The 27,185-nt window shown below is 40.6% G+C and overlaps 2 protein-coding genes across 2 annotated transcripts in view; one reads left to right on the top strand and one right to left on the bottom strand.

Annotated features, from left to right (window-relative positions):
• Positions 1 to 9,133: 9,133 nt before the first annotated feature.
• LOC140740089 (small integral membrane protein 44-like) lies at positions 9,134 to 22,513 on the top strand. Its single transcript, XM_073068965.1, has 2 exons — positions 9,134 to 9,668; positions 21,011 to 22,513. Exons 1-2 carry the CDS (start codon positions 9,425 to 9,427, stop codon positions 21,157 to 21,159), a joined length of 393 nt encoding a protein of 130 aa, XP_072925066.1. The 5' UTR covers positions 9,134 to 9,424; the 3' UTR covers positions 21,160 to 22,513.
• A 1,525-nt stretch (positions 22,514 to 24,038) lies between these two features.
• The window catches only part of farsa (phenylalanyl-tRNA synthetase subunit alpha), a 60,876-nt gene continuing 57,729 nt past the window's right edge, over positions 24,039 to 27,185 (bottom strand). Inside the window, exon 13 of the mRNA XM_073068964.1 lies at positions 24,039 to 24,815. Coding sequence (XP_072925065.1) covers positions 24,710 to 24,815 — 106 coding nt within the window. The 3' untranslated portion in view covers positions 24,039 to 24,709. The remainder of the gene's footprint in view (positions 24,816 to 27,185) is intronic.

Raw genomic sequence — 27,185 nt, forward strand, 5'->3', positions numbered from 1 at the left:
CCCCACAGTGAACTATATGCATTAAAATCCCCACACCATACAACCCCACAGTGAACTATATGCATTAAAATCCCCACACCATACAACCCCACAGTGAACTATATGCATTAAAATCCCCACACCATACAACCCCACAGTGAACTATATGCATTAAAATCCCCACACCATACAACCCCACAGTGAACTATATGCATTAAAATCCCCACACCATACAACCCCACAGTGAACTATATGCATTAAAATCCCCACACCATACAACCCCACAGTGAACTATATGCATTAAAATCCCCACACCATACAACCCCACAGTGAACTATATGCATTAAAATCCCCACACCATACAACCCCACAGTGAACTATATGCATTAAAATCCCCACACCATACAACCCTCCGTGAGCTAGAGCTACATCTGCTTTCCAACAAATCAAAAGCTTTCCACAAGGGTTGTAAAAATTTAACACTTTAATGCCCCTACCTGTCCTATAAGTGCCTCACACGCTTCATTTACATCTACAACTCTATGTCCTATTCCTTATAAAACTTACACCACCACCCCCTCTAACAACTAATCTATCACACCTAATTACAATATAATCCTGGAAGGAAAAACTTAAATGTGGTAACAACCAGATTTCCTGAATACATATAACGTCAGGTAGATTTGATAATTCAGAAATAAAACTTCTTAAAGTCTTGACCATTAGAAATCAGGCTTCTCGCATTCTACTTAATCCCATTATGTACCTTCATAAAGAAGCCGAAATACAGGTACCCCACCATTCAAAGCTTGATTCACAGCTTCACACACAACTACAGCTATACCCAGATATTCTTCAGCAACTTTCACAGTAATTTTAATTTTCTCAGTACGACTATATGTCTGAGCAGTACAATTCACCGCATCCATTATAAACCTCACAAACTTCATTTTATCAAATGAAGTATCTTTAGTAACAGAAGTATAGTACAGATATACAACCTCTGATTTCACATTCTGTTCTCTAACTGGTAATACTTCATCAATGTTTGGTTTAACTTTTTGCAAGGCCTCTGCATAAGACACACCTAATTGTACTTTAACCTGTTGAACTTCAGTTGCCTTCTTAAGCACTTCACATCCTCTATAAGCTGCACTATATTCTCCTCCACAATTATAACATTTAAACTTTATACCTTCACAATCTCATATTTATGTTCACCACCACATTTACTATGTCTTAATTTCCCATGACATACTGCCACAACATGCCCAAACCTCTGACATTTGTAACATCTAAGCAGGGGTGGGATATAAGCTCATACATTATAACTAACATACCCCAAATTAACTTTATCAGGGAGCTTCACCATCAAAATATATCAATATAGACAAACTATCCCTTCCTCCCCTATTTCTGTCTACTTGCTATCTCTTTTCCTCGCTAACCTTGCCTCACAATAAATGAGATTTAGCTTCTTCTATTGAAATTTCCATAGGAACGCCCATTTTAACACCTCTAATATCTCTATTTTCATTAGGCAACATAGACATTTTTTTTGCAAGTAGAGTCTTCAATCGTAATGCCTTTTCACATTGTTTCTTATCCTTACAAACAATTAACACATCACCTCCCTTTAAAGTATGAGCACAATCTGTAGTCCCTATGGCCAATTTTAACTCTGTAGTTAATTTAATGGGATTGATAGAAGGAGGCTGATCTGGGTCCAATTTAAACAATACCTTGAAGCCTTCTTTCCTTTTTTTCCAAAATATCCTGCCCTTTCTCTCTTTTACTTGAAATCATTCTAATATTGTTTCCCTTTCTGTTTTCCAGATCTGGATTCAACTTCATTCCAACCTCCTTCCACTAACACACACTCACCCAAACCCTCCATTTGCAGTTCCTTTTCCAATCCTCCCCACTACCTGAACCTACACTATTTTCCAACATCTCCATACACAGCCAGCAGCACTCTTCCAAGCCAATTTCCAAATCGTAATGCCGTAAACTTTTAAAGCCAAGCCTGGCCCACTAAGTCACTAAATGATAGTCCTCTTTAAGTAATCATAGAATGTGGGAAACCTGTGCCAGTCACAATTAACTGAACAGATTAATCAGAAAGCAAAGGGGTTAATGACTCTCATTAAGACATCAGTGACTAAATACAGGTGCTCAAGAAACCTAGAAGCCCAATGCTCTATGGCAAGCTGCAGAGGCCCACAGGCTCATGATACATATGAACACAGTAATCCAGTCAGGAGGTTTTGAGGCAGGCTATTTTTAGGGCACCTTTTCCAGCCCCTTCTCTGAGTGGAGTAAGCAAAGGGAATCTTAAGTAGGGCTGCATAGTCATGGGTGCAACTGCCAAAGGGCTCGTTCTGCCTCAGTCCACCTCAGACTGATGTTCAAAGTAAATTTATTATCAAAGTACATATATGTCACCATATACAGCCCTGAGATGCATTTTCTTGTGGACATACTCAATAAATCCATAACAGAATAATGACCATAATAGAATCAAAGAAAGACTGCACCAGGTTGGGTGTTCAACCAGTGTGCAAAAGACACAAACTGTACAAATGCAGAAAGAAAAAAATAATAAACAAACTTCGAGAACATAATATGAAGAATCCTTAAAAGTGAGTCCATAGGTTGTTGAAACATTTTAATGATGAAGTGAAGTTGAATTAAGTTATCCCCATTGGTTGACGGGTCCCGGGTGTTGTGTGCTCCCTGATGATTTATGCTGCTTTCTCACAATAATGTTTCATGTAGATGCGCTCAATAGTGGGGAGGGTCTTATCAGAGATGGACTGGGCCATATCCATAAATTTTCACAGGACTTTTCTTTCAAGGACATTGGCTATACCAGGCTGTGATTCAACTAGTTGATATACTCTCCACTACAGATCTATAGAAGTTTGTCAAAATTTTAGATGTTGTGTTTTAGAATCTATGCAAACTCCTAAGGAAGCAGAGGCTCTGCCATGCTTTCTTTGTAATTGCACTTATGCGCTGAACCCATGATGGGTCCTCCAAAACACTAACACCAAGAAATTTAAAGTTGCTGACCCTCTCCACCTCTGATCTCCAAGAATGGCTCATAAACCTCTGGTTTCTTCCTCCTGGTCAATACTCAGCTCCTTGGTCTTGCTGACATTGAGTGAGAGGTTGCTGTTTTGGCACCACTCAGCCAGATATCGACCTTCTTCCTACTGATTTGTCATCACATTTGATTCAGCCTATAACAGTGGTGTTGTCAGTAAACTCTAATATAGCATTGGAGCTGTGCTTAGCCACAAAGTCATAATTGCAAAGCAAGTAGCACAGGTGGATAAGAACACAGCCTTGTGGTGCACCTGTACTTATAGAGACCATGGAAGAGATGTTGTTTCCAATCCAAACTGACTGCAGTCTACAAGTGAAGAAATTGAGGATCCAGTCAAGGATTCAAGGGGGAATCAGTAGTTTGATCCATTCTGTAAACTGAGAAGCGTTCCGGTCTTGTGTGCTTGGAGAAAGCCATGTCTCGCTCAGACATAGAACACAACAATCCCTCGTTAACCTCTGATACAATAATCTTGCTCTCAGGTCCTCAATTTTGTTCTGCAACGACTGCACAAGGAATAATAGTTTGGGTTACTTCAGTCTGTCACTTGTGAAAAGAAAACATCAAGTTCTTAACTCTATGCCTCTATGCACCTAATAAATCTCTCATGATCTCTTAATTTCACACAACCACAGTACAGTTACATTTGCCTGAATGACAGCATTCACATAGTGGCAGGCTGGCTTGTTGCCCTAGTAACACAGTCAGCAAGCATCCTTCAACAGCACTGGAACATCCTGTGTATGTGTCACTACTGAGCCACGGAAGCAGTATTTCAGTACACCTCCTCTTACCTGCGGTCAGCCAGTGGCAAACACTCACACGAGATAATGGGAAAACTTTCTAATTATGCTGTGCTCTTCACTACCTCAGATGGAGTCATTTCCTCTTCAGAATACCCAAGAACATAAGGCAGGCTGGTAATTCTGCGATAAAAAGAAAATCGTTTTAATCTAATTCAATTGGAAGTGAAAGGTATCTTGTCACTATTTGGGGGGAGGAGCAAAATTTCCTCCTAGGCTAGACAATGTCACACCCCTCAACTAGAAAAAAATAAATCCAATTATCTCATTAGTGTGCTCAGAATAATTACCACAATGTAACAGTGACCATATATCAAAGTCCGTACCAAACTGATATTCTGCCCATTGATCTGCACCTGGACTGTAGCCCTCCATACACCTAATGTCAATGTAATTATCTAAACTTAGGGACATTCTGAAGATTCATTGTTGGAACTGGGTTTTCCTTTACCTTCAGTTGAGGACCCTAGACCTAGCAAGTTATTAACAGCAAATGCAGAGATCCCAGTGACTATGGGAATTCCAGTATACAAGAGGCAATTAAGCCATTGCTAGGTCAGGTCTGTGCCTGGAAAAGATAAAAAATCCTTTTATATAACACCTTCCATGACTTTAAGATGCAGTAAGTCATTCACTGCCATACTTTTAAAAAAATGGCAATCCATGAGGCACACAGCAGTTAACGCAAACCATAACAATGACCTGATCACATGCAAAATGCTGGAGGAACTCAGCAGGTCGGCAGCATCTATGGAAAGGAATATTTCCATGTTTCGGGACTGATTTTGAGCCTTGGCTCGAAATGTTGAATGTTTATTCTTTTCTATCGATGTTTTCTTATCTACTGAGTTGCAACATCATTTGGTATTTGTTACTCTGGATTTCCAGCATCTGTAAAATCTCTTCTGTCAATGACTAGATCTTCTCTGTGTGCGACAGTGATGAATGATAAATATTAGCCACGGAAATGCAGAGAACTACCCTCTTCTTCAAAGTGTTTTTGTGGCTTCTCTTTCATCTGCCTGAAAGTGCAGATGGGACCACATTTGATGTGAGTCATCTGAAAAGTATCACCTCCAATAGTGTGATGCTTCCTCAGTTCTGCATTGGAAATGTCAGCCTGGTTAATGTTGTATTCTGCAGACACCACATGGCTAGGACAGATGGAACTTCGGAGAAAAATTAACTGAATAATAATGCTCTGAGACAGATGGTGTTTACTTATGAGGCAACAAAACTGAATGTGAACTGTACACTTCTGAGTTTCTAACTCCAGAGCCCGTGTTTTGCATAGCACTTTATCACATTCCAAAGAATGATCAAAAATTGTTATAGGAGCTTGTATGCACCAAGGGTCTACTAATAACCCATTGATTGGCTAATGTGTCTCTGGTTAAATATAAATATTGTCCAGGGCCCCATGTTCTTTGAACTATTCCATGGGTTCTCATACACTGGTCAGGGATACCTCACCTTAACATCAAACTCAGAAACACCTTCTCTGTATGAAACTGGGGAGCCAGCAAAAGTCAAGCATAAAACACATAGACTTTTCTTTTGATAACAATGCTGTTGTAATTAATTGCTGTGGTAATTTCTCCCCTCTCTTTTTCCATTCTGGTTCTCCTTTCACTCGTTCTCATTTCCTCACCTACATATCACTTCTCTCTGGTTACTTTCCTCCTTCCCTTTCTTCCATGCTCCACTATGATCTCCTATCAAATTTTTTCTTCTTCAGCCTTTTACCTCTTCAACCTATCACTCCTTCCCTGCTTCTTACTTCATTCCCACCCACCTTCCCCCTCACCTAGTACAACTCATACTAGCAACCCTCCCACCCCTCACCCCAATACCTCCTTATACTGACTTCAGCCCCCTTCTTTTCCTGACAAAGGATCTCAGCCCAAAATATCAATGGTTTTATCCCCTTCATAGAAGATGCCTGACTTGCTAAGTTCCTCCAGCATTTTGTGTGTGTGTGTGTGTTGCTCAAGATTTCCAGCATCTTATGTTGTCAATTAAGTCAAGCTGGCACTTGCAGCCACATTAAGATTGCATTTTGTTTTTTGATGCTTTAACACTACATTTTAATCACACATTTTAATAGAAGTAAACACTGCAAATGTTGGGCTCTCTGCCATGTTACATTAACTAGCTTGAATTACTGAAAAAAAAATAAAGGTCATCAGTCTATCAGTAAGACATTTGGCTGGGTTCCATCTCAATGGATTTCCTTGAACAAACAAGTCCAGGCCATTTAGCCCTTAACCTGTTCCTTTACTCAAACAGTTCCTAGTAGTTTGTGACTGAACTTCATATAATCAAGATGGCGACTGCAGTGTCTCCTAACACCACAGCAAATTCTTAATATATGCGGTGAATAAAGTTGATCCTTGAACCCTGATAGCCTATTTCCTCCATGTCATAGTACTTTTGGTCAATAAATTTGTCACTGAAATTTAACACTAATAATGGGTGTGGCAGTGTATCAAAGAGGGTTCTAATCTTTTGCCAATTCATGCACTAATTTTTAAACTCATTACTCTTGCATTCTGCAAACAACCAAAAGTCTACCTTTAATACCTTGAAAACCTCAGTCTAATCACTCCTATGCAGATCTAGGGTACATAAATACAGCTTCTGAAATCACTTCTTATTTCATGTTTATGTTGAAATCTAGGTATCATTCTGAAAATTTCCATTGTGACCCCTGCAATGCCAATATATTTTTTGTGTGATCTTTTGCCTCAATTTGATGTCATTGGTTATGGCTTAAGTATAGCTTCTACTGCTTGCATTCCTCTCTAGAGATAGACCAGAATTTCAAATATTTTCTAGATACTTTACATTTTGTGGTCTGTAGGCATAAACACCTGTACTTACATATGCCGAGGTATAAATATTTACATGGAAATTCAGCTTTCACAGTCATTGTTCGCTGTGGCACAGTAGAGGTTGTTCTCATGTAGCAGATTTCCTCTAGGTGTATCTATTGAGTGCAATGTCTTCTCAGTTTTTAATATAATGTTGAATTTCTTGAGGTTGTTTTTGATGTTATCTTTGAAGCAATTCCTTTGCCCGTCAGGGGCTTGCTGACCTTACTTCAACTAGGAGTAAAGGATCTGTTTGGGGAGATGTGAGTTAAGCATCTGGATGACATGATCTATTCATCGGAGTTGGTATTACTTTAACATGGTGGAGCATGTGATGGCTCTGGGTCTGTACTTGCCTGAGTTTAGAAGAATGAGGAGGGATCTCATTGAAATCTATCAATTATTGAGAGGTCTAGAGAGAGTGGATGTGGAGAGAATGTTCCCTATAATGGGGTGTCTTGGACCAGAGGGCACCAGCCTCAGAATAGGACAGAGATGAGGAGGAATTTATTTAACTGGAGTGTGATAGAATTTATTGCCACAGACAGCTGTGGAAGCTAAGTTATTTTGTATATTTAAAGCATAGGTTGATAAATTCTTGATTAATAAGGGCGTCAAAGGGAGAAAGCTGGAGAATGAGTTTGAGAAAGAGATAATAAATCAACTATGATGGATCAGTAGAGCAGATTTAATGCAGTGAATGCCTAATTCTGCTCCTCTGTCTTATGGTCTAGATGCTCTCGTGTGAGAGGAAGGGGTTAGACTGACTTTAGAGTAGAAGGTCAGCACAACATGGGCTGAAGAGTCTGTACTCTGCTGTAATCTTCTATGCTGCCAACCGTAATTGGCAAATTTGGATCAGTGGCTCTCTATCCCATCACCCAAGCTATTAATAAGTATGGATTGTTGAAATTCCAACAATTCTAATGGGGCATCCTACCAATGACAGTACCTGTCAAATATATTCATGAATGCTACACTATAGTAGCCCCTCAAAGACCAAATATCCCAATACTGATCTCCATCAGTGCCTTCACATGGACATGGCAGAGCAGGAGTTTTTGATGCCTTCCTATCTCCTGAGGGAGAGTGTCATCTGTTCTTTGATATAGCTTCTTTTAATTTGTATAGTGTCATAAAGCACTACAGCACAGAAACAGGCCCTTCAGCCCATCTAGTCTGTACCAAATGGTTACTCTGCCTATTTCTATCATCCAACACCTGGAACATAGGCCTCCATGTACTTACTCAAATTTCTGATAAATGTTAATAATGAATCTGCATCCATCACTTCCACTGGCAGCTTGTTCCACACACTCACTGCCCTCTGAGTGAAAAAGTTTCCTGAGGTTCCCCTTAAATATTTCACCTTTCACCCTTAACCAATTACCTCTAGTTGTAGTCTCACCCAACGTGCTTGCATTTACCCTGTCAACACCAACAACCTTTGTGTCCATTGCAAACTTGCTAACCCAGCTTTCCACTTCCTCATCTAAGTAATTTACGTATAAAAATCACAAAGAGTTAGAGTCACAGAACAGATTCCTACGGAGCAGCACTGGTCAACAACCTCCATGCAGAATACACTTCATCTACTGCCAGCTTCTGTGGGCAAGCCAATTCTCCGGACCCAATGCCCCATGACTTTCTGGTTGAGTCTACCATAGAGAATTTTGCCAAATGCCTTACCTAATCCATATACACCACATTCATGACTCTTAACTTCACCAATTTGTCTTGTCACCTCCAATCAGGCTCATGAGGCACCCCCCCCCCCCCCCCCCCCATAAAGCCATGCTGACTATCCCTTAATCAGACTATGCTTGTCCAAATGCTCATAAATCCTCTCTATTAGTTTGCCCACCACTGACGTAAGACTTACTGGTCTATAATTCCCAGGATTATCCCTATTACCTTTCTTGAACTATTGAGCTTATTGTATTTGTGCAACTTTTGACTCACTTAATGATACGGTTCTGATAAGCCTTGCTGCTGCTTTTGCTTGTTTTCTCTATTTTGCTGTCCTTCATTTCCTGTCTGAACCTCTGCTGCTTTATTATTTCATTTTATTTTTGTTGTATTATCTTTCCCTGCAGTATGTTCATTTTTCTGGCCAGATTGGTTTCTCTCCATTGTTTTTAGTTTTCTTTTTCATTATTCTGTGTTCTAAACAATCTGAAAGATAAAGAATCCATCCTTAATCAATGTTATTTGTCAGCCAACAGCCAATAGTAACCTCTGCAAGGGTTTCACAGAGCCCTAGCAAATTCTAATAAGCTCCTGAGCTTTTTAAATCTCCTTCACAGGGAATCAGGGCGGGACCAGGGAAGGGCATCAGTTCCAGTTATCTGTGGAGAGCCTGTCATTACAGTCTGCAGCAGAATCAGATACACGTTGCTGAGCAGCAGATTGTCAAGAAGACTTGTTTGTTCAGTATCTGAACATGCCCAGTCAGTGGGCTACCCTGCTCATCTTCCTGCAAGTATGAAGCACGGTAGCATTCAGGCAAGTCACACACAGACTGGCATCTTGTGAAACGGGACCATTGATGCCCTTTGCAATTCAAAACGGAGTATCATCCTTTCCAGCAAAAACAAGACACGTAACCACATCACTTCAAGTTTTAAAGTCAGTTGTGTCTAGAAGGATTTTCAGCCATGGAACACGAGTCACCTCAGCTGGCAGACAACACAACGAACCTCATAGAGACAGCAGACCACGCATTTCAGTACTCCATCTCCTCCAGCGATGTACTCTATAGTGATTACACCCCTCCCAGGAGAGAGCTGATCCCCTTGCCCAAGGCTGTGCTCTACCTACTCATGGCTGCCCTGGTGGTGGTAGCAGTGGTATATGCGATCATTGGGCATATCATCAAAGATCTTGCACATGATTTTGCAGGTGAGTTTCAATAGTCATTACAGTGAGAAGTGGAACTGAGTTATTGGAGTCATGGTGAGGATAAATTTTGCTTTGTGATTTGCAAAGTGTCTAAGTGTTAGATTGCTTAAAGTCAATTAAGGAATTGGAATTAGGAAGTGAGTGCTAGTCTGGTTAACTCCTGCCCTCCCGTGTTCTCCACACTGAGTAACTGCTTCACTGTGAGAATCCAAGGCTTTAAACTCAGGTGTCTTTTACCACAGGACTATCCAGTTCTTTCTTATGTCTCGGTCAAGGCGCCATCCTTAACTGATACTATGAACCATATGCCCTTGATTACCAGTTACTATTTAATGAGATCATTGTCTCATTTGTCTAAAAATATTTTCTTTCAAATTTGATTATTAACATGACAAGGAGCTGCAAAAATGCCTGGAGTTAACTACTTGCAACCTCTTGCATTTGTACAGAGCCCTGGTGAGACCACACCTGGAGTATTGTGTACAGTTTTGCTCTCCAGGGTTAAGGAAGGACATCCTGGCTGTAGAGGAAGTGCAGCGTAGATTCACGAGGTTAATTCCTGGGATGTCTGGACTGTCTTACGCAGAGAGGTTAGAGAGACTGGGCTTGTACACGCTGAAATTAAGGAGATTGAGAAGGGATCTGATTGAAACATATAAGATTATTAAGGGATTGGACAAGATAGAGGCAGGAAATATGTTCCAGATGCTGGGAGAGTCCAGTACCAGAGGGCATGGTTTGAGAATAAGGGGTGGGTCATTTAGGTCAGAGTTAAGGAAAAACTTCTTCTCCCAGAGAGTTGTGGGGGTCTGGAATGCACTGCCTTGGAAGGTAGTGGAGGCCAATTCTCTGGATGCTTCCAAGAAGGGCTAGATAGATATCTTATGGATAGGGGAATCAAGGGATATGGGGACAAGGCAGGAACCGGGTATTGATAGTAGTTGATCAGCCATGATCTCAAAATGGCGGTGCAGGCTCGAGGGGCCGAATGGTCTACTTCTGCACCTATTGTCTATTGCACTAGCTAGTCAAATGAGTAGACTAAGGACCCTCACCCCTCCCAATTCTATTGCAAAGTTAATTAGTAATCAATAGATCAACATCTGTATGTTATTGACAGTAATAAGCTCTTTCCATATGGTGGCTTAGTAAGTCCTCCAATTAAGATTCCTTACTGGGCAAGAATAAAATCAAATTAGTTCTAGAATATGGGGCATGTGAGAGGTTAAAAGGAAAGGACACCTCAAAGGTATCCTGATTGGTTGCACCATAGTCTAGTACAATGGACTAAATGTACAGGAATGCAAGAAGCTGAAGAGAGAAGTGGACTCTGCCCAATACATCCCTAACACCTTCAAAAGCATCTGCAGATGGTAATGCATCACAAAGACAACATCAGTCATCAACAATCCTTGCTATCTTATCACTGCTCCAAGCGGGCAGAAGGTACCAGCTAAGGAACACCTACTTTCTTCAACCATTTGATTTTTGAACCAACCAGCTAAATTATAATATTTACCTTAGTAGAGTGAGGCCAGGACTTTTTTGACCCACTTTGCAGTACAGTAAACTTTGTGTGTTATTCTGTGTTCTTCCTTGTACATTTTGTATAATTTATGTTTCACTTTGCTTTTCTAGTGAATGTTTTCTATGAGCCTGTGATGCTGATGCAAGTTTTTCCATTGTATCTCTGCACACATGTACTTATGCATTGGACAATGAACTCCAATTTGACTTTAAATAACAGATGGGGAAATATCGAGTATGTGAAGAGCAGTGTCATTGCCTATTGTCACCTGGAGGTATTGATGTAGCTTCCATCAGATGTTCAAATAGTCTGTCTCTCCTATATCCAGGACTCTTGCAGAAGCATAGTTGTACGGTGGCTAAACAAGAGAAAATCTGCAGATGCTAGAAATCCAAGCAACACACTCAAAATACTAGAGCAAATCAGCAGGCCAAGCAGCATCTATGGAAGACTAAATGTCGACTGTTTACTCTTTCTATAGATGCTGCTTGGCCTGTTGAATTCCTCCAGCATTTTGTTTATTTAAACAGCTGTTCTTTGACTATCAGTGGTCATTTGACCACACAATCTGTCAGTTTAGAACATATCGAAATGCTGTTTTGAGAAACACTTTTCACTTGCCTGTCACCAGCTGCCTTGTGAGCAACAGAGTATGAATCAAATTCAATAACCCAACAGCAGTGCATGTCATTCTTAACCTCTTGCAACACACACAACCTCTTGCTGGAGGAATTCACACATCAGGCAGCATCTATGGAGGAGAATAAACAGACAGCGTTTCAGGCTGAGACCCTTCACCAGGACAGGAAAAGAAGGGGGCAGAAGCCAGAATAAGAAGGGGGGGGGGAAGGGAAGTAATCCAAGCTGGCAGGTGATAGGTGAGACAAGGTGGTTGAAAGGTAGGTTCCTTTCATCCCCCTTCCTTACCACCTATTTCCTGCCAGTTTGTACTTATCCCTCTTGCCCCAACTTTTTATTTTGGCTTCTGCTTCCTTACTTTTCAGTCCTGATAGATAGATAGATAGATAGATAGATAGATAGATACTTTATTCATCCCCATGGGGAAATTCAACTTTTTTTCCAATGTCCCATACACTTGTTGTAGCAAAACTAATTACATACAATACTTAACTCAGTAAAAAATATGATATGCATCTAAATCACTATCTCAAAAAGCATTAATAATAGCTTTTAAAAAGTTCTTAAGTCCTGGCGGTAGAATTGTAAAGCCTAATGGCATTGGGGAGTATTGACCTCTTCATCCTGTCTGAGGAGCATTGCATCGATAGTAACCTGTCGCTGAAACTGCTTCTCTGTCTCTGGATGGTGCTATGTAGAGGATGTTCAGAGTTATCCATAATTGACCGTAGCCTACTCAGCACCCTTCGCTCAGCTACCGATGTTAAACTCTCCAGTACTTTGCCCACGACAGAGCCCGCCTTCCTTACTAGCTTATTAAGACGTGAGGCGTCCCTCTTCTTAATGCTTCCTCCCCAACACGCCACCACAAAGAAGAGGGCGCTCTCCACAACTGACCTATAGAACATCTTCAGCATCTCACTACAGACATTGAATGACGCCAACCTTCTTAGGAAGTACAGTCGACTCTGTGCCTTCCTGCACAAGGCATCTGTGTTGGCAGTCCAGTCTAGCTTCTCGTCTAACTGTACTCCCAGATACTTGTAGGTCTTAACCTGCTCCACACATTCTCCATTAATGATCACTGGCTCCATATGAGGCCTAGATCTCCTAAAGTCCACCACCATCTCCTTGGTCTTGGTGATATTGAGACGCAGGTAGTTTGAGTTGCACCATATCACAAAGTCCTGTATCAGTTTCCTATACTCCTCCTCCTGTCCATTCCTGACACACCCCACTATGGCCGTGTCATCAGCGAACTTCTGCACATGGCAGGAAGGGTCTTGGCCCAAAATGTAATTATTCATTCCTCTCCATAGATGCTGCCAGACCTGCAGGGTTCCTCCAGTATTTGGGTGTGATGCTCAAGATTTTCAGCAATGGTAGAATCTCTCATGACTTCTTTTAATGTGTAACATTACTTTCATTATCACATGCATATGGACACCGAAAAAGATGGAGAGGTGAACTCACTCATCCATCCCAGACCTGTGACAGCCTTGTGAGACCAAACCACCAAATAATTCAAGCAACATCACATTGAGAATGATGGAAGAGGGGCTGTGCATTCTGTTCTCTACCACACTACAGATGCTGGTAATTCATGTAAAACTGAAAATGGCATGAATACTCCAGCAAGGAGTATCTATGGAGAAAGCCATTACTGTTTCAATTAATCAGAAATAATGAAATCTAATTGTATTCTGGGCTCTCAAGACCTCCAACTGAAACATTTTGATAGGCATTTTTACCCATCAGACTGGCGAGGATGTTATTACTTTAAAAGGGTAAACATGATTACTCAATCCCACTCCGTTCATGTGCTGGAAATAGCAGTAACCCATCAAAGAGCTGGATGACCCATACTTAATCCATGTCTATTAACTAAAAGCTTCTGCATCCCAGTCTGTCTAGCAGAAATGATGGTTTAATTCCTTCTCCACTCGGAGTCTGTTAACATTCAATATTATCACTGATGTAAGAAATGACAACTGTATATACATTTGCAATATGCCGGGACAATTAAGCCCATTTACAAATGCAGACACCTGTTAATCTCTAATGGGATAGCTTTGAACTAAGAGTAGATTCTCTCTAACTATCCTAAGAAAACATCTGCTTACATTAATCGAAAAGGGTGCCCTGCAAAGGCCACGTCAGTTATACACAATCCACCTGAGTGGAACAGTAGATGTCGATCATGAAGACTTTGCTCCACTTGTTATAGTGCATACTGGCTCTGACTTAGCCTGAGCACGGAGCAAGGCTGTTTTAATGTTTTGTAACTCCAAAACATAAAAACAAGGAAGTCTGGAATGACATATCTAACTTCGTGTTTAAGTGAGTTACGCACATACCACGTGGTGGCGTCATGTCAAATGCAATTCACATATTTTTATTTTTAATGCATTATTTAAATAAACAAGAATGCTTATTCAAACAGTATATTTACAACATTACTGAAAAGTACTACTGAAATATTAAATACACAACTCTTCCCTGCTTAGCTATAAACTGCAACTCCACACAGAATGCATCTCAACTATATACACAGAATATAATACAACTACTAAATCCAGCAAATTTTAAATTGTCACATTCAGGCCTAAAGATTTAATTGCTGTGGAGGAGATATTCTTGTGGGATAACATCTTTCCTGAAAAGGGATGTCAATCTGCTTGACAGCTGAGACACACAGCCATGAAAACAGTATGATCTGAGGCCACCTCCATTATAGTTGTAGGAGTCGACTCTGAGATCACAGGAAGTGGTTCTGACAGTTCTGGTACTTCTCCTTTTCTTTCTGGATCTACCTCAATCCTTGTTTCTCTCCCAGCATTGGCTTCTTTCTCTCTTTATTTCTTGTTCCTTTTCTTTCATACCTTTCTCTTTTCACTCACTTTCTTTCTATCTCTTCTTTTTTGACTTATCTTTTTTTTCTGCCTTTCGTTTTTCTTCTTTCTAAGATATGCATCTTGATCATGGGAGAGTGCATTTAGTTCACTGGAGTATTCTTTTATTAATCCTTCTATTGCTTCCAATACAATCCGATTTCTCCTCTTGGGTTTCCTCTTCCACAACATCTGACGAATCTTCTGTTTTTATACCTCCTTTGGCTCCTTTCTTTTTGGCCTTCCATTAATTCAGCTGGGCTTTGGTCTTTGCATCTACTTTTACAAGCAGCTTTTTGTCTCCCACCTGAAGTTCATGCAATAATGCTTGCAACTTTCCTGAAGCTCCTTGAACTTTCAAGCTTAAAACCCAAGCCACATTTTACAAATAATTGTATGATTAACATATCAGTAGCTTTCGACACTACCATGATTCCTCTGAGCAGCATGGTCCTTCCTTGGTCCAATATGCTGTCTAACTAGAGGCACAGATATTGGCACTGACACCTGTTTGCCCTCTGTTGGGCTACAGTTAATGGTGTACAAGCATGGAGAAAGTTGTGGCATCATCCAGTACCTTTCTTAATTTGACTCAATTATAGAGGATGTGGCATGCAAATGAAGGCTGGTTCTCCAATCAAATTGTAATTGTCTCAGCATATCACGCCCTACTATGCTGCCTCCTGTTTGTACCACATACAAGCCCAATGTGGCTTGCTGGTAGTTGTATTTCACTGTTATGAATGTCAGTCCCACAGGGGTTATCTCCTCTCCAGTATAAGTTCTTGGTTGGATATCCGCAGGCTTCATTCAGTGCCCTTGAAATAACGTTCAAACTCATTTTGAGGAATGACTGAAACAGCCAAACTAGTATCCAATTCCATTTTAATTATTTTGCCATTCACTTCTGGTGTAAGCAATATTGCTTGTCTATTGTTAGTTTTCATATTTTACATCTCAAGGCTACCCAGTCCTGTGTCACTTTCATCCTCATCAGATTTTTCATTAATAGCACACAGATTAGTGCCCTTTTTGAAACTGCAACTTGACTTTTTATCTTCTCTATGCAGTCCATGTTTTCATCTGCTCAACATACTCTCTGTATGTGTCCTATTTTGTTGCATTTTCTGCAAGTTCTGCCTTTAAACCTGCATTGGTCTGGCATAATACTTGAGCACCTGGCACAAGGATAACACAATTTGTTTGGCCAGGCAGGTTCCTGTTTAGACTTAGCAATTTTGTTCACGCTCACTTTCATTCTCGACTCCAACTTAATTGCATTTTCGTCTACGGTTTCCATTGATACAGCTCTTTTAAATGCAAGTTGTGCTTCAGTTAAGAGATATTTCTGAATGCTTTCTTGTAAGATGCCATAAGCTAAATGATCTCTCCATGCATCATTGAACTGACAATGCTCAGAGAATCTCTTGAATTCAGCCATGTATGTTGAAATGGACTTGCCTTCCTTTTGATTCCACTTATGAAACCGAAAGCATTCTGCAATCAATAATAGTTTTAGTTCTAAATGTTCCTGCATTACTTTTGTAAAGTTCATTTTGGCTGGTTTGGTTGGAACAGTTAAATTTCTAAGCAAACTGTATGCCTTTAAATCCAATGCCCTCAGCAAAATTGGTACTTAGTTCTTAATAACTATTTCACTTGCTTTACAATACTCAATCCGTTCTATATACCAGAACCAGTTACCTGTTATGTAATCACACGTATCAATCTTTCCGATGTAGCCAGCCATTTTGCTCTTTTTAAAAAATGATTATTATTACCTGGTACTCACTGTTTCTGAACCTGTGAATTCTTCAGTTTCTTGACTTTCTTTTACTTGATTGTCTTTCCTTTTGTGAAGAAAATGTGCTGTTCCAAAGGAAAAAAAACGTGCTGCATTTTCTTTTAAATTGAACTATCTTGCTGTGCTTCGACAGACTGGTAGTCATCTCTGGTTCATTTAAAATTTCCTCATCACCACTGTTATGTTTTGTAACTCCAATACATTACACTAATTTGAAGAAAATTATGCAACACATACAAAATATGCTGGAGGCAGGCCAGGCAGCAACTATGGAAAAAAAAGTCAATGTTTTGGGCTGAGGCGTCAACTGTAGATGCTTAATAGATGCTGCCTGGCCTGCTGAGTTCCTCCAGCATATTTTGTGTGTGTTGCTTGGATTTCCAGCAATTTTCTCTTGTTTGTGATCTGAAGAAAATTATGTGGCCCTGGAGTGCCAGTCTAACTTTGTGTTTAAACAAGATGTACACATATAACATGGTGGCATCATGACATGTGCAATTCACTTATTTTTACATATAATCCATAGTGAAATATTTAAATGACCAAGAATGCTTAATCAAACAATATATTTACAATATTACTGAAATAATAAATACACATGTATCACCTACAATGAACTCTCATTTTATGAAACCTTCAATCTTAACAGCCACGCGATAAGAATTATTTTGCACAAGTAGTGCAATCTTATTAATTAAACTTAAACTCCATTGTGAAAGAAATGTACAAATATGGACATGGAACTATGTTGTAACTTGTACCAAAAGTTTAACCATTGAACAAAACATAGGTATTGGAAGCTAAGTAAGATTCCAATAAATGTGTGAACTGATTCACTTTGGAAGGTCAAATCTGAAGGCAGAGTACAGGGTTAATGGCAGGATTCTTAGCAGAAGAACATAAGAAATAGGAGCAGGAGTAGGCCATCTGGCCCATTGAGCCTGCCCCGCCATTCAGTAAGATCATGGCTCATCTGTCTGTAAACTCAGCTCCATCTACCTGCCTTTTCCCCCCATAACCCTTAATTCCCATAGTATGTAAAAACCTATCTAACTGTTTCTTAAATATATTTAGTGAGGAAGCCTCAACTGCTTCTCTGGGCAGAGGAACAGAGGGATCTTGGGGTCCACAGCAGTAGGCACCTCAAAGTTGTCACACAAGTTGATAAGAGTTGTTGAGAAGGAATGTGGTGTGTTGACTTTTATTAAATAGAATACTGAGTTCAAAAGCCACAAGTAATGTTGTAGCTCTATAAAACCGTAGTTAGACCACAAGGAATATTTCTGGTCACCTCATTATAGGAAGAATGTGGAAGCTTTAGAGAGGGTGCAAAGGAGATTTACCAGAATGCTGCCTGGATTAGAGAGCATGTCTTATGAAGATAGGTTGAGTGAACTGGGTTTTTCTCTTTGGAGTTAAGGAGTACAAGAGGTGTACAAGATGTTAAAAGGTATAGATGGAGTGGACAGCCAGAGACTTTTTCCCCAAGGCGAACATGGCTAATATGAGGGGGCATAATTTTAAGAAGATTGGAAGAAATTATAGGGGGATATCAGAGGCAGGTGTTCTTGTTTGCCTTTTTTTTTTTAAACACAGAGTGGTGGGTGCGTGGACTGACTTACCGAGGATGGTGGTAGAGGCACATATGTTAGGCACATTTAAACTCTTATATAGGCACATGGATAATAGAAAAAATGAAGGGCTATGGGAGAGGGAAGAAGGGTTAGATTAATTTTAAGAGGTTAAAAGGTCAGCATAGCATTTTGGGACAAAGAGCCTGCACTGTACTCTACTGTTCTATATTATAAACTAGTATGTGGGTTTCACTGGTAAAGGCTTCACTGACTATTTCTAGTTGAGACTGGGTTGGACTTTCTGCATGAGGGTAGAGGGGAGATTCATTGAAGTAATTGCTATGGTTAGTAGGCCTCAGTTACATGGAGAAATGAGAAACTAAGGTTGGTCTCACAACAGAGAAAGTTAAAGGAAGATTTAGCACACATGGAGCATTGATGGAATGAATAAGGAGAAACAGTTTTCACTGCCAGGAGGGTGGTAATCAGGAAGAGAGATTTGATGTAATTGGTTATAAGAGGAGGGTTGAGAATGGGAAAGGAGAGATTTTTTTTGCAAGAAGCTGTAATCTGAAAAATGATGCCTAAAACTCACAGCGAAAGCAGACTCCAAGGGAGTTAGATAAACACTTGAAAACTAGTACATTTGCATATTCTAAGTGTAGGAGTATGGAGTGAAATAGCTACAAATAGCAACCACGTTGTTAAATTCCCTATACGAAATCAGATTTACCAAATTCAACTTGCCACTGTGGGATTTAAACTTCTGAGTTCTGAAATGCTGCTCCAGAATTGTTACAAGACTGACCATTTTCCCCAACACCTCAAAAATAATCATACTGAGATCGCCTGTATCACTAACCTCACCTCACATTTAAGCCATACTGTCACCCATCGATTCAAGTTCCAACCTAACAGAAAATCAAAGCTGATAGTACAGTGTAGTTCCAAAGGGAATATTTACACCACCAGTGTCTTGTTTTGAGTCATAGAGCACTACAGCACAAACACAGACCCTTCAGTCCATTGAGTCTGTGCCAACCTAGCCTTCTGCTTAGTTCCACCTACTTGCACATGGACCATAGACCTCCACTCCCCTGACATCTATCCAACTTCTCTTAAATGTTACAATTGAACCCACTTCTACCACTTCCTCTGGCAGCTTGCTCCACACATTCAATGTCCTCTGAGTGAATAAGTTCCCCCTCAAGCTTCCCTTAAATATTTCACCTTTTACCTTTAGCCTATAACCTTCCATTCCAGTCTCACCCAACATGAGGAGGAAATGCCTGCTTGTGTTTACCCTATCTATATCCCTCATTATTTTGTATACTCTATAAGATCTCCATTCATTCTCCTGCACTCCAGGGAATAAAGCCTTAACCTATTCAATCTCAATCTAACTTGGGTCCTCAAATCCTGGCATCATTGTTGTAAAATTTTCTCTATACTCTTTCAAGCTAATGACATCTTTCCTATAGGCAGGTGACCAGAACTGCACACAATACTCCAAATGTGGTCTCACTCTTTTGGTATTATTCCTAGCAAGGAGTAGGCCCTAATCTCTTTCTTACTTCTGATCCCTTAATCAAAATATAAATAAAAGATTAACTGGTTATATTTCACTACCATAAGCAAACATTTTTCTCTGCATAAACTATGTACCACATTCTTATGTAGTGAATAACTTCTTAAAATAATTGCAACATCTGTTTTGGGGTATCTTAAAGATGCCCGATAAAAGGCATGTTATGTCATATTTCATTTCAATGAATCCTTCAAATAATTATGGAGCAAGGATTGCAAATGAACCAGGGACAAGATGAAATTAACCTTTAGTTCAATTTGAAGGCAAATTATAGGATTAATGGAAGGATTCTTAGCAGTATGGAGGAACAGAGGGACCTTGGTCTCCACGTCCATAGGTTAAAGTTGCTGCGCAAGTTGATGGAGTTATTAAGTGTACTGGCCTTCATTGATCGGGTGATTGAATGAGCCATGATGTAATGTTGCAACTCAGTAAAACCCTGGTTAAGCCACACTTGGAATATTGTGTTCTGCTCTGGTTGTTTCATTATTAGAAGGATGTGGAAGTTTTAGACAGGGTGCAGAGCAGACTTACCAGAATGCTGCCTAGATTAGAAAACATGTCTTACGAGGATAGGTTGAGCAAGTTAGGGCTTTTCTCTTTGGAGTAAAGGAGGATGAGAGATGACCTGATGGAGGCTACCAGATAATAAGAGGCATAGATCGAGGGGACAGCCAGAGACTTTTTCTAAGAACTTTAAAGTGAATGGAGAAAGTATACAAGGGATGTCAGAGATAGTTTTTTTTGATAAAGAGAGAAGTGAACACACTGTCGGGGTGGTGACAGAGGCAGATACATTAGGGACATTTAAGAAACTATTTGAAGGGCACATGGATTATAGAAATATGGAGAACCATGTAGGAGGGAAAGGTTAGTTGGTTAAAAGGTCAGCACAACATTGTGGTCCAAAGTTCTAAAGACACAGCAAGTTGCTGTCATCCAAACTGTAGTGGTGAATTAGTGATGAAGAATCTACAATGACCCAATTTCCCTTCCAAAATGAAATCTTCCAGGACAATGAATTTTCATCAAAAAAAGTAATGAACTGAAACTTCAACTGATTTTCTTTCCAGATATTGCCTGGCCTTCTAATAATTTCTGCTGTTAATTTGGAGTTCCATCTTCAGAATTTTGCTTTTAGTACTTCTGTGATTGGATAAATACTTGAAGGGCATAATTTGCAAAAATGGGGTACTAATTTCAAAGAGCCAGCATGGGCATGATGGTCAGAAGGCTTATGATGTATCATCCTAGGCAATATATTGGTTAGAAATGCATTGATTAAAGCTACACTCATTCTAATGTTTCCATGCAACAGATTGCATATTTGGACCAAGACATCAGGCAAGTGAGAGTGGCAATGATCTCAAGTGCGTCACACCTGAAACAATGGCTTACCCTCTCCAGAACCGGGAGGAAATCCTAGTGCCAGCAGAGGAGACCCTGCATCTACCTCGGGAGACGTGACTGCAGATACAGCAGCATTACTGGATTTACCAAAGAGGAAGCTGACAACAAACGCCTCATTCCTTCAGTGATCCCAACCAACCCCATTCAAATGGCATCTCCTTCACTGAGCAATGGTATTGTAATTGATGAGTTCAAGTTCACTGTCATCTGACTATACATATACAGAACCAAATGAAATAACGTTCAAGTTGTGAACAAAACTAGTCAAAATTACCTATGACATTAACACTCCTTGAAATATAAATAATCCTTAATGTATTTCCAGAGCTAGAAGAATCCAAATAAATAATTAAATATGCAGACATAAAAATGACAGTAACCATTATACACATATCGTTTGGCCGACAGACGTGGATGCAATAAGACGTCAAGGACAACGACAGATCAAGTCAATAACTTGACTTTGCACTGCACCCAGATTTTACAAAGTCAAACAACCAAGGCACTTCACAGCAGTATTACAGGGCAAATTTACCATCAAAACCCAACCTTGTGTATTTTAACCACCAGACCAAAACTCAGTCATATTTGTATTATTGCTTCCTGGCAGATTATTCTAAACATTTATCACTTTTTGTATATAGATGTTGTTTCACTAAGAAACTGGCTTCATGTTTGACCATGTTTAAAAGTAATATTTGGAACTTACCCACATTAATCATTGAATATTTTAATAACTTCAGTAACACTCTTCTTTGATTGCCTTCTCTCCAGCTTACCCACCCTCAGAGCCATTTCTAGCTACTGGTGTTAATACTCTGCACCCACACATAACACTTTGACATTTGAACTACTGCTAATTCCTGCTTCCTTTTACATTTGAAATCTAAAATCTGAACATTTTTCATGTAAGTATTTATGATCCTTAATGGAACCAATTGTAACTGCAGATAAAAAGGACAGAGATTTATCACAAGATTAAAGACAGTTGTTGGCAAAGGGCAACTACTTAAAAATAGCAGTAACCTCACACCAACTTGGATTTTGTGTAACACAACATTCTGTGAATCCTTCCTTACTCTGCGATGTCCTTCTTGCCTGTTCAAGCATTTTGGATACTTCTCCAAAGATTCTTATTCTGAGATGACCTTTATTAACCATTCCTGCTCTGTGATACATGTGCTGTGTCAGTATAACCTTATCATTTTGTAAAGAAAATAAAGTTATGTAATTATCCACTCCCGAGCAATATGAAATATTAATAGTGTGAAAGTCCTTGACCCCAATTGAACAAAGCTCACCTTCTGAAAGAACACCATTTTACCTGATACCTTGGATGAAGGGTTACCCACTGATGCATCCATTGGCAGATGCCCATGAAAGGTTAGGGCTGTACATGTTAACTGATTATTTAACACTCATGGTAAGGCACATGAAAATTATGCAAATAAAATACATGTCTATTAGAAATGGCATTACAAAAAATTTACAGAGAACTGGTTTCCAATGGATCCGTAAAAAGCCACCATAAGTAATTGCTGAAACATTATCACCTCAGTACAAGGTAGAATCTGATCTCAGCTCTTGCACACAGGCTGGTAACCTATGCATTTGTGGATATCTTGGCTACAAAGGTTGGCATTATAATCACCAAAGTGATGGTAAACACATCAATAACTTTAATTATGCAAATATTATCCTATGCAATTGAGTGGGTTGACTTAATTGGTCACAGCAGAGTATTATAATTGATTACAGTAGCCCTAGTCTAGGCAAATAGCAATCCTTTTTGGAAAATACATGGCATCAGATGCAACTGTGACAACCTTTGATTGAACAGTCTGCTAGCAGGGCTTGAGTTTCCTTTTCAGCATCAGGCAGTTTCTCCCCCAGCAAACTGACAGAGTGGTATACTTTAGGGAAGTTTATGGCACCAACATTAGGGTCATAGTGCACAGCGAGGAAGGCTATCAAAGCTTGCAGCAGGATATGGACCAGTTGGGAAAATGGGCTGAAAAATAGCAGACAAGTGCCAGGTGTTGCACTTAGGTAGGACAAACCAGGGCAGGACAAACCACAGTAGGTCTTACATGAAGAGCAATAGGGCACTGAGGAGTGCAGCAGAACAGAGGGATCTGGTAATAGAGATTCATAATTCTTTGAAAGCGGTGTCACAGTAGATAGGGCTGCAAAGACAGCTTTTGGCACGTTGGTCTAGATAAATCAAAGTATCAAGTACAGGAGTTGGGATTTAATGTTGGAATTATAAATAACATTGGTGAGGCCTAATTTAGAGTATTATGTGCAGTTCTGGTCATCTACCTACAGGAAAGATGTCAATAAAATTGAACAGGTGCAGAAAAATTTACAAGGATGTTGCCAGAACTTGAGGACCTGAGTTATAGGGAAAAGTTGAATACGTTAGGACTTCATTCCCTAAAACATAGGAGAATGAGGGGAGATTTGATAGAGGTATACAAAATTCTGAGGGGTATAGATAGGTTTTTTCCACTGAAGTTGGGTGAGACTAGAACTAGAGGTCATGAGTTAAGGGAAATGATAAAATGTTTAAGGGGAATATGAGGGGGGTCTTCTTCAATCTGAGGGGGTCAGATTATGGAACGAACTGCCAGTGGAAGTGGTGGATTTGGATTTGATTTCAACATTTAAGAGGAATTTGAATAGGTATATGGATGAGAGGGGTATGGACGAGGTGTAGGTCAATAGGACTAGGCAGATTAATGATTCAGCATGGACAAGATGGTCCGAAAGGCCTGTTTCTGTGCTGTAGTGTTCTACAACCGTAAGGTTGGCAGTAATCTCCCACTGGATACTCCAAGCCTTGAGTAACACTAAGGGTACTAGATGAATATGCACCAAGCCCATCATTGAAATACAAATGTACAAGTTGGTTGACTGAGAGAAGCATCAAGGAATAGTTTCAGTTTTGCTCCGTTTATTGCATTATATTTACAATTTATTTCATTCTCTGAAATAAGATAGATGTTATAAGCAGACTCCTCAGAAACAAAGGTAACATCCCACATGACAACCACGTGCGTGCTGCAGACAACCTTCCAATCATCCGGGCAGACTACCGAATGAACAAAACTGCCAGCTCATCTCCTTCAAAGATCCCATTACTTCATATTGAGATTTCTTTACTGCAAATTAAGCAGGGAGGAACTGATAGTTCCAGCACAATGATCCTTATTGACAAGAGGGTGTGGAATTTAGATTGCAGATATAACATTAAGAAGGTAACGTGTACCTATTAACCTGCAGTTCCAGCTTCCTTTCCTGTTCCTAATTTTCACAGATGTGCAATCTTGCCAAATTTCTGGAATAATTTTAAATATTAATATGAAATAATGGAACAAGAGTCCATGAGCTGCAGGAGTTTTGTATACAGAGTGACATTGACATGACTGATTGACAATTAAGTATCCTCCGAGCTCCAAAGCCAAAATATGTTTTATTCTTCATACCCCCCTGAATTCCCATACCCCCAAAAGTCCCTGAATTTAAATTAAGTGAAACCTTGTTTAGGCTGAAGTGTCATGCACACACTTCAGCAGGAGTCTGGCCACAAATGTCTATGTGAGTACTAGGAGTCCAGACGACACACTGGGCTGTCATACACCATCTGCAAGTTCACCTTGTGCCCCACAAGCTCACGGATGTTGTTGATCCCATACTTGATCATGGTTGGTCTAAGAAAAAATGAAGGAAAAATACTCATCTTGCAACTTTCTTTCCAGCTTATCAAACAAAATTATCTACTGTACTTAAGCTCCATAATGAAACCAATAGAACTGCAAGGCACAAGGCACTGCAAAAAAATCACAATGGCTCTACTGCTTTAGGCTTACAATGTTACAGACTATTACACAGGAAGCCTATAGGGCAGGATACAAAGTGTTTAGACATGAAACCTTGTGAACTGAAGAATGAAGAACACATAGCAATGACATTTGCACCCATGAGTACCATGGTGTTAAGTAGAAAATTCCAAACCAGCACAATTTACTTTCTACACTTATGGAAAGAACAATTATAGCACAATGTGTATTCTGTCAGTGAAGAAAACTTGCTGCTGGAAGTACTTAGTGATCACATTCTGCAAGGACTAAATGCTTCTAGAATCATAAAACCTTATAGCACCACAAAAGTGCAGCAGCTAGCATGATGCTATTACAACTTGAGGCGTTGGGAGTTCAGTTCCGGTGTCATCTGTAAGAAGTTTGTACACTCTCCCATAAGTTTCCCCTGGGTGCTCCTGTTTCCTTCCACAATGGAAAGATGTACCGGTTAGTAGGTTAATTGGTCATTGGAAATCGTCTGTGATTAGGCGGTGTGGGTTGCTGGGCTGGAAAGGCCTGTTCTGCACTGCATCTCTAAATAAACACAAGACACTTGATCCATAATACCTGTGCTACGTCTCTCAGACTCTAATCAATTAGTTCCACTCATTAACCTTATAAGCTCTGGGGATCTCCCATCCACTGCTACCAACCTCATTGTTCCCACACCCTGCTCTTCCTGTTTCTACCTCCTACCCAAGGTCCACAAACCTGCCTGTCCAGGTAGACCTATTGCCTCAGCTTGCTCCTGCCCCACCGAACTCATTTCTGCATACCTGGACACTGTATTATCCCCCCTTGTTCAATCTCTTCCCACCTATGTTCGTGACACTTCTCATGCTTTGAATTTTTTCAATGATTTTAAGTTCCCTGGCCCCCACCGCCTTATTTTCACCATGGACGTCCAGTCCCTATATACCTCCATCCCCCACCAGGACGGTCTCAAAGCTCTTCGCTTCTTTTTGGATTCCAGACCTAACCAATTCCCCTCTACCACCACTCTCCTCCATCTAGCAAAATTAGTTCTTACTCTCAATAATTTCTCCTTTGGCTCCTCCCACTTCCTCCAAACCAAGGGTGTAGCCATGGGCACCCGTATGGGTCCCAGTTATGCCTGCCTTTTTGTTGGCTTTGTGGAACAGTCCACATTCCAAGTCTATACAGGTATCCATCCCCCTCTTTTCCTTCGCAACATTGACGACTGCATTGGCGCTGCTTCCTGCACACATGCTGAGCTCATTGATTTCATTAACTTTGTCTCCAACTTACACCCTGCCCTCAAATTTACCTGGTCCATTTCTGACACCTCCCTTCCCCTTTCTTGATCTTTCTGTCTCCATCTCTGGAGACGGCTTATCTACTGATATCTAATATAGGCCTACAGACTCTCTCAGCTACCTGGACTATTCCTCTTCCCACCCTGTCTCTTGCAAAAATGCTATCCCCTTCTCATAATTCCTCCATCTCCGCCGCATCTGCTCTCAGGATGAGGCTTTTCATTCCAGGATGAAGGGGATGTCTTCCTTTTTTAAACAAAGGGGCTTCCCTTCTTCCACCATCAACACTGCTCTCAAACGCATCTCTCCCATTTCCCGCACATCTGCCCTCACCCCATCAGCCCGCCAACCCACTCGGGATAGGGTTCCCCTTGTCCTCACCTACCACCCCATCAGCCTCTAGGTCCAACGTATAATTCTCTGTCACTTCCGCCACCTCCAATGGGATCCCATTACCAAGCACATCTTTCCCTCCCCCCCTTTTCTGCTTTCTGCAGGGATCGCTCCCTACGCGACTCCCTTGTCCACTCGTCCCCCCCCCCATCCCTTCCCACCGATCTCCCTCCTGGCACTTATCCTTGTAAGCGGAACAAGTGCTACACCTGCCCTTACACTTCCTCCCTCACCACCATTCAGGGCCCCAGACAGTCATTCCAGGTGAGGTGACACTTCACCTGTGAGTCGGCTGGTGTGGTATACTGCATCGGGTGCTCCCGGTGTGGCCTTTTATATATTGGTGAGACCTGATGCAGACTGGGAGACCATTTCGCTGAACACCTACGCTCGGTCCGCCAGAGAAAGCAGGATCTCCCAGTGGCCACACATTTTAATTCCACGTCCTATTCCCATTCTGATATGTCTATCCATGGCCTCCTCTACTATCAAGATGAAGCCACACTCAGGTTGGAGGAACAACACCTTATATACCGGCTGGGTAGCCTCC

The sequence above is a fragment of the Hemitrygon akajei genome, chromosome 16, assembly GCF_048418815.1.
Source record: "Hemitrygon akajei chromosome 16, sHemAka1.3, whole genome shotgun sequence".
Lineage (NCBI taxonomy): Eukaryota > Metazoa > Chordata > Chondrichthyes > Myliobatiformes > Dasyatidae > Hemitrygon > Hemitrygon akajei.